The 8969-nt window shown below is 46.2% G+C and overlaps 1 protein-coding gene across 1 annotated transcript in view; it reads right to left on the reverse strand.

Moving 5' to 3' along the window:
- The window catches only part of ARHGAP31 (Rho GTPase activating protein 31), a 100780-nt gene extending 95505 nt beyond the window's left edge, over positions 1–5275 (reverse strand). Inside the window, exon 1 of the mRNA XM_004675195.2 lies at positions 4686–5275. Coding sequence (XP_004675252.1) covers positions 4686–4785 — 100 coding nt within the window. The 5' untranslated portion in view covers positions 4786–5275. The remainder of the gene's footprint in view (positions 1–4685) is intronic.
- Between the last annotated feature and the right edge of the window lie 3694 nt (positions 5276–8969).

The raw sequence follows: 8969 nt of genomic DNA on the forward strand, positions 1-8969 counted from the left end.
CACATGGCACAGCAGACCTCTCCCAACCCACCTGCTGCTCCCCTCAGCAGTACACTTCGTCAGTCAGCCTGTTCTGCTTCCCACTGTCTCTGGTGAATTCTCACACTGCCCCTGCACCCCTGGCCTGTACCCCAGCTCTGTATGCATAAATAAATAAAATTTTTTTAAAAATAGACAAAAATCTTCAGGGATAAAGAGATTTAAGAGTTTCCACAAACATTCAGAGGATCATTCTGGATGGTCAAAACTGCTTAACCATGGTTGATAACCCTCTGTCCTGCAAGCAGTGGTTCTCATGTCTGCCCACATAACAAAACCAGCTAGGATGCTTATAAAATATATCCATGCCCAGGCACCAAGAGATTCTGATTTAATTGGTCTGAGAGGGATCCTGGGCATCATTTTTTTTTTAACTTCCCCAGGCAATCCAAACGTGTCACATCTTGGAGAATCACTGGGCCGGAGCAAACATGACTTTTTACCCAGGAGTAAGCAAAATAAATGACAGGTTGTTCAGAAGGGTGAGAAATCCCTCAACCTTTATAGTGGTTCCACACAGAGAAAGATTGTAGCTTTCCCTGTCACGTTCTCTACTTGCCCTTGACTGTTGGCCACAGGGTTTCCAAGCACTGTGAGATGACTCAGAGATCTCAGCTCAGAGGGGAGAGGTAAGAAATGCCCATGGACACATTCTGGCCAGACAGGTCCTCATCCACAGCTTCCCAATAGCAAGCAACAAATGATGTGGTTCCATTACATAGCTGCAAGCAAGAGACTTTATAGTCAGTGGTCAAAAGGAAGAAAAAGAAAACTACTATTTTCAGCATCAGCAGTGAGGAAGGGATGATCCTCTCTCTCTAGAACAGGCAGGAAGAGAAAGTTATCTGGCTCCCAGGGGAGAGCTGGGCTGGGGGCCACTGTGCTGGAGGGGAAGTGAAAAGAACTCCCACCGAAAAGCAACTTCATGCCATTCATGGGTGGTCTCCCCAGCCAGGAGAGAAGTGGTCAAGAAGCAAAAGGTCCTTTACACCAGCCCTCTGTGCAGCTGAGGACAATCTTTGAGCTTAGAATGTAAGTGGATGCCCCTAGAGCCTGGATAGGTGGTGGTGATCTGTGTGTGTGTGTGTATGTATGTGTGTGTTTTCTAAGGGAAAGGACTTTTTTTTTATTCATATGGATCTGGGGTACAGGGCAGAGATGCAGAGGGTGAGAGGATTCACCAGGGACAGAGCATGGAACAAAACTGGCAGATCGACCAAGTACACTGCTGAGGGGAGCAGCGGGCGGGTCAGGAGAGGTCTGCTGTTCCGTGTGGAATCACCTCTGGGGCAGGCGATCGAACTCATGTGGAAGTGGCTTAAGCTTCTTAGTGCAGTGCTTTAACCTGCTGCGCCACCAGGGAGGGCCGGACTTTTGTTTTTATCAACATCCTAAAGATAAAGGTGACGACTGGCCCTGAACAACTTCTGCTTTAAACTGAATAGCTAGCTGTCACTTGAAAGCCCTGCCCTGTCAGATTTGCCTATCTCGAGGTAGAGAACTGGGCACAGCCAATAACAGAATGACACTGGTCTTCTGCGCTCGGTTGTGGGGATGTAGCTTCTCCATGTTAGACTGTCACCAGCTTTTCCTGTAGCTATGCACTTTAGCTCCCTGTCCAAACGAAGGACTCTCTTGGTTTCCCTAAATCTGTTTTTCTTTTCTGCCCTGGTGCACACAACACAGACCTGAACCCATTTTCTTTCTCTATTCAAGTCTGTTACCGTTAGCCTCGGTCTCCTAATTTCAGTAACCATGATGTGAGTGTTATGAGGTCTTTCCCAGGCTTCTGGATCCACGCTGATTTGTCACCTGCAGGGTTCTGGGCTGCTCTTCTTGAGTGGCTGACAAAGGGGTAGGGCCCAGGCCAGCTTTTCCTCCCTGGGAGTGGAGTCCTGTCCTTATCTATTAATCAGTACATCTTTTTGAAAGTCCATAAGGAGAATATATTGTTTTAGAGAAAACCATCAGCACTGACTTTGTATATTGATATTATACTAAAACAAATTGAGAGACAACTATCTATTTTTAAATGTGGGGGGAAAAGAACCCTAATGACTTTCACTTATAAGCTGCTGATACATGTGCTTACTTTTCCCCTGGCACAGTAATGGGGCATGGATCATTAAGTGGGTCAGTTGCCTGTCGTTTCAAAAATGAACACCATTCAGGTGTGTTAGTTTTCAAAGTTTGCTGACCCTGTGTAGGCTGTCTGCTTTCAATTTAGGGAAAAAAAAAATCATTAGAGGGGATTGTTGACCTAGACAGGGGAATCAGGAAGAGAAGAGAAGCCTTTCAGGCCAGAGCCCTCTGTGTCCTTTATAATCAACAGAGAGAACTTCAGCCAGCCAATCTACCTCTCTGAGCACTGGATACTGGTTTTCAACTTTTTTTCTTGAAGCAGCAACTTTGTTTTTTTTTCTCCCAAATGAAGCCTACAGGTTAAGGATACAATGGCTAAAGGTGTCAACTCTATGTGACTTGGAATAGTGACCATGATGTAGTACACACAGAAGCTTAGTTTCAATACTGTGCGCCCAAAACTTATATTAATAAATTATAAACCAGTGTGACCACAATAAAGATGTATATAAAACCTATGGGGGGGGGGCTCCCTGGTGGCGCCGGGGTTAAAGTACAGCACAAGGAAGCTGAAGTCACTTCAGCATGAGTTCGATCCTCGCCCTGGAGGTGATCTACATGGCGAGGCAGACCTCTCCTGACCTGCCCACTGTTCACCTCAGCAGTGTACTTAGTCAGTCCACCAGTCAGTCCACCTGTTCTGCTCCCCACTCTGTGTCTGGTGAATCCTCTCACTGTCTCTGCACCTCTGGCTTGTACCCCAGTTCTGTATGCATAAATAAATACATCTTTTTTTAAAAAAGAAACTACTAGGAAGGCCAAACTGTAAACATTGTAAACGAAAGTGCCTCCCAAGGCTGTCTTTTAAGTATCCTTACTGATACCTAGGGGATTCTTGATTATCTATGATCTATGACATTTTAAGAATGAGGCAGGGCTGGCAAGTGCCCCCATCCGCTCTCACAGCATGGGAAGGAGTGTCCAGAATGACACCCACATGGCAAGTGGCAACAGGAGCATTCCCAATGAACCTGAATGTTCACTCACCTCAAGTCCCTGCAAAAACAGGTGGAGGGAAACATTTCACTCTGGACTTCCCAAGGTATGCTTAGATGCATACTTCTCACATTCAGAAAAGTTCGATTCAATTTATCATTATTTCAAATCTACCTTTGCAGATCGTTGGATATTTGCTGGGGGGGGAGGGGAAAGAAAACAATGTAGAAGACTATAACTGGGTTTGAGGCTAAAAGGATTAACTGAATTGACTGAGTTTTGCCACAGTTTTGAAAAAGGCAGCTTTGAAATCTGTGGTCCCCCAGGTTCTGAAATAACAAGCCATTTGTCCCTACTGATACAGCACACTCTGAACTCTAGAACACTGCAGGAACATCACACACTGCAAATTACTAGGCAGTCCTGGGTCTTTAAAAAAAAAAATGGAATTGAAACAAAAGCACTGTACTGTTTTTTGAGATGCACATTTGATACGAGCTAATCAAATAGTTTTTGAGATTATTTTCCTGGAGGCAGAGTTATTCTGCACAGTTAGACAGCCCGTCAGCTTCCTTCTATGTCATACAGATCTATGGATAAACACCCTGCCCATATAGTGGATTATTTTCTCTCACTGAAGTTCCAGAAGACAAGGCCTTTTTGTCAGGGTAAGTGCAGGGCCAGTCAACCTTACAAAAGGATCATTTAATGCTCAATTCCCTCAAGTTTCCTATGATTAAAAACTTTTAGCCTCAAACTCAGTTATAGTGTTTGAAATTGTTTTCCTTCCCCTTCCCCCCGCAAATGTTTAAGTTGCATCTACTCCGCTGGAGTGTACCTCCCCACTTTCCTCCCCCCAACCTGACCTTGAAAACAGAGCTGCTCTCCTTTTCTTTTACATACCCTAAACTATTTTAAAAATCGGGGCCCTCTGACCTTGTTATAACATTCTTCTTGTCCGACAGCCAAATGCTAATCTGAAAGCCGAGAGGAGGTAAAGGGTCTGGGGGGTTGGGAAGGGGAGGGAGGGAGGTACTATATATTTGGCGTCCGTTCAGAAATTCAGAAAATGTTTGTGCAACCACTCCCCCAGCCAGGATCCACCGCACCCCCTGCCTTCCAGCGCATTAATAAAAAAGATGTGAGCAGATGAAATTGGAGAGCCCGGAGGGACACCTAAGGCGGTCATGATTATGTACCCAAGGAAGCCCTGCTCACCCTCCCACAGGTCCAGCCAATAGCCAATATCCAAAATTCAGGGTCCCTCCCCCCTAACAGCCAAAGTTTAGGATCCCGACCTCTCGAGTTCCCACCCCCATTAAACTTGCGGCAAAGCCGCCCATTAACGGCTTGGGCGACCCACGGAAGGGCTGACACACGTAGAGGTGGCACCGCTGTGCACCTTAGGAATCAAGTGTGTGCTGTTACAAAAGTATAGTGCGCTCGCAGGCCTGGAGTGCATTAACTTGTGAACTGGATGTAACACACCCCTAGAGAATCCGTCTCTCGCTCAAACAAAAAGAAAGGGGATGGGGGTGGGGTGGGGAGAAGAGACCAAAGCACATTACCATCCTGTCCGGAGCTTTCCAGATACTCGGTCAGGTCACATCCAAAGGCACTGGCGGCTCCCTTTCGTTTCAGCTTCTGCTTGGCACCCTTGTTCTTCATGAGTTAGTCCCAAAGAGGTCGCCCCTCTGTCTCCTCCTCCCCTCTGCTAGGCACCGCGCCGAAGATGGTCTCCCGGGTTAGCTCACTGGCTGCAGCGCACCTCGGGGGGGCTGCATGGGTGTCCAGAAGAACTTGGGCCCGGGGCAGTGCGCATGGACCCCGCGGGGCGCTGAGCCCGGCGCGGGCGCGGAGCCTGAACTCCACGGCGCTCTCCTCCAGGGCCGCGGTGCCGGAGGCCGTGCGGAGCTGGCAGCTGCGGGCGGCTCGCTTGGGAGTGTCACTTCCTCACTTGGGAGTCCCAGGGACTTTCACAGGCTCCTGCGGCGTCTTCGGTGTTTTCCTCGGCTGCAGAGGGAGGGAGAGCTCTCCTTTCTGCCTTTCCAGACGCCCCGGCGCGAGCGAGAGCGCTGGGAGCCCGGCGGCGGCGAGGGGCGAGCGGACAGCCCAGGGGGCTGCTGTGGGTCTTTTCCCTGCGCCCGCTGTCTTGCCTTCAGACGGCTTTGGTAAAGCGAAAAACAAGCATCCTGTCTCTCCCGCCCGCCCTCACGCCTTCCTTTTTTTCCTGTCTTACAAATCCTAGGATCATCCAGCTCAGGAAATGCTGGAAGGAAGTTAGCTAGGGAGGGGGGCGGAGGGTGGAAATTTTTGGCAGCTCTGTGCTGGTGTGTGTATGGAGCCGGAGGAAGTAGGTGGGTGGGTTGAGAAGTGCGGGGTGGGGGAGAGAAGGCGCTCTTGGGAGAGTTGTTCTGAGACTCTAGAGATAACTGGGCAGCTCGGGAGGAAATCGCGGCTCTCCTGGGGGGCAGGGATGGGGGGTGGGGGGGGGGGGGAACCTACTGCCCCAGCCTCCCGCTTCCTGCCCCACCGAGAGCTCTTTGAAGAGGCTGGAGGAGGCCACTGCTTTGGGGATGAAGGGTGCTAGGTGGGACTGAAAAAAAAAAAAAATACTGCCTTGCTTTTATCCTCATTGTCATCGGCTCTTTGACACTTTCTATTTCGGTGCCTGTCTTGTACTACACAAACACTTGAAGAGTAGTGACAGAAACAAAGACAGGGATTCCAACTGAGAAATCTGGCGGGGAGCGATTCTACTCCCACCACTCTCCACCTCTCCAGTTTGTGGGAAGCCGGGTTCCCCCCAACCCCCAACCGAGATAGAAGCAGCCTCTTTGGAATCAATGCCCTGGAAATCAGATTTCTGGTTACAGACTCTAGTACACACACACACACACACACACACACACACACACTCAATATTGAGAAGTTTGCTGAATGGAAATAAATTTTGGGGGGTGAATCCACGAATTGAAATGATTTGTTATTCTACTGTAGCAGAGTGAAAGGGGTGTCCCAGAATGTTCATGACTTGCTTCAAATTTTCAAGAGAGCGTGTTTTCCCTCCTCAGTTAGATTTGAAATTCCTTGACTTCTTCGTACTCAGCACACAATAAGCACGCAAATTCTTGTGATTTAACCATCTGAGGAATAGATTATACTTCCTGTAAAATTCAAATCAATATGTAAGCTGGAGAATAAGGGCATTTCGGCAGCTCAAAATCGCTGGCAAAAACTTTATGTATGGTATTTTAATTTCTGAATCCCTGTATCATCATTTATCACCCTCTGCATTACTGTGATTTATGAGCTGCGACCTTGACCTTCTTTCTTTGTCAGAGGTCACAGCTGATGGCCTGCGCCTGCTGAATCTGGCCCACAGTTGTGTTGGTTTGACATAAGCCATGCTTTCATTATTTTTTTAATAAAATAGTAGTTTATTTTTACATCATTTGGTGCCTTTTTTCCATCTCAGTTGTAATCTCCGCTTTAAATTATTTTTAAAAGTAATTGCCAACATTACAGTGTTAAGAGATTTCTCATAAGAGATCTGGATGTCTGGCTTCTCTTGAAAAAATGGAAGATCTAGTAACACTGCAAGTGCTTTTCCAAACGGGAAGCTGGAAGAGTTGTTGTGGCAGCCCTCCCCACCCCTTGTGGAAAAGAGGCAGTCTCCGACCACCCAGCCCCCTTAGCCTGTCTTCCCTCATTTGCACCTGTCAGGCCTCCGAAGCCACTTGAGTTTGTGGCCCATGCTCTGTGCGTGGTGTCCCCTTCCTTCCATTTTTAGTCTGTCTCTCAGTGACACCAACATTGCCCCAGTCATCTTGGCTAGACATCCTCAAGTAACCACTGACTCATTTCTCTCCTTCCTTCCACACCTCCAGGCTAGCCCCGCCCAGCCTGATGAGTCCTTCAAAGGCCTTCCTTTGGGGTTCCTTTCCAGGGTGCTCCAGTGAGGATCATTCACTCAGTTTTTAGACTAACACCTACAGGGGCTTGCTGAGTCCATTTCTTGCCACTTTCCCTTCTTTGTGCTGAAGCCCTGATCAAACTTTGTGAAGATCTGCTGTTACCAAAGGCTTGCTTACTCAAAACTCCTTTCTTATTGCCAGGATAGCAATTTCTGAGTTACTTGGTGAATACTCAGCAGGGTATTTAATAGACTGGCTCTCTCCATTTGCAGAGAAGGATCTCCATGTGAGACTATAATTATTACTATGAACATGAAGAGTTTACTTTGGCAGCAGCATTCATATTTGTCATTTCATCTGACTTACAGTGAATTTCACCACTCTGTCACCAAATGAGAGACTGAAAGAGCACCTTTTTCTGGGGTTCAAGCTCTCAGGGCACACATTATGGATAAATTGTCAGCCTTGCGCATTACCTTTTTAAATCCTTAAAACGATTACTTTAAAATTTTCATTTTGACTAATGACAGCTTTAAAAATTCTCAAAAACAGTCAAAGAATTCCTGCTAGACGCTCCTAGCTTTTCCAAATATTGATACTTTATGCAATCAGAGTATTATAACAACCAAAACCTAGGAAAATTATGTTGATATTAAGAAATCAATAGGCCTAACTCAAATATGAATTAATATTTGAGTACATAAAAATTTTTATCAAATATGATCTTCCTTGTAATAAAGCCCACCAGATAATGTGAAAAAAATAATTTACATGTTATTCTCAAAACACTACACAGTCTAACAGTAACTGTGTACCAGACCCCTTAACCATCATCAAACCCAGGAGGTGAAATCCGCCACCTAGCTGAATCAAAAAAACAAGTGACACAACCCTGAGATTTTTCTATGCTTTACTGAGAATCCCTCAGATTCTCAACAATTACAGAAATTTCCAGCTATTATAGCCTGAGATCTCCTGGTCCCCACATCATGATAATTTGGGTTCAGGTTTCTTTAGGCTTCAGGATCCAGGTAATAGTGAGCACCTAACGGGCATTCGTTATGCCTGGAGAAGTTGAACAAAACTTATTTAAAATCTGTACATGGTGTTGTGTTTTTTTTTTTTTTTAGCCTGTTTGATAGTTCTCAATTATTGACACCTGAAGGTGGGAAGGACTCACTTTATCAGGCCAAATAATGAAGATTCCTGGTGACAGCCTGCCTCAGGCTAGAAAACTGTCTTCTTCCCTATTTGCTCCTTGCCCCTTCTCATTGCTGAGCATGCACTGTGATAGGTGCTGAACTTAAATCTAGCCTTTTTTTTTTTTAAAGATTTATTTATTTATGCCTATAGAACTGGGGTACAGGGGCAGTGAAAGGCTTCACCAGAGACACAGTAGGGAGCAGAACAGGCAGATCAGTGAAACACACTGCTGAGGGGAGCAGCAGGCGGGTCAGGAGAGGCTGCCATGCCATGCCATGTGGTCACCTTGGGGTGTGGGGATCGAACTCATGCTGAAATGGCTTTAGCTTCTTAGTGCTGCGTTTTAACCCGTTGCTTCACCAGGGAGGGCCACATCTAGCCTTTTTTTTGGATCTTTTTTTCTATTTCTCTTTCTCTACTTACCTTTGTCCCTTTCCATTTTTCTCTTCTTACTTTCTCTAAGATGTTTACTTTTTCTGGATGGTACCTTTTTTTTTGTGGAAGAAAATCTGATTTAGGCCCCAAAGAGTTTTTCCACTAGGCCACAGATTTCTGAGGAAACAGGTTTTGTGGAACTAGTGCAGGAATATTATCAGGAAGACTAATGGTGATGACACCAATTACCCCTTTAACAGACTGTCAATATGCAAATTTTTGTAAAAGCACTTTGTTCAATACCTCAACATGATAAAAGCCATCTATGATAAGCCCACAGCCAATATTATCCTCAAC

Source organism: Condylura cristata, unplaced genomic scaffold (genome assembly GCF_000260355.1).
Source record: "Condylura cristata isolate star-nosed mole 26May11 unplaced genomic scaffold, ConCri1.0 scaffold00003, whole genome shotgun sequence".
Classification (NCBI taxonomy): Eukaryota; Metazoa; Chordata; class Mammalia; order Eulipotyphla; family Talpidae; genus Condylura; species Condylura cristata.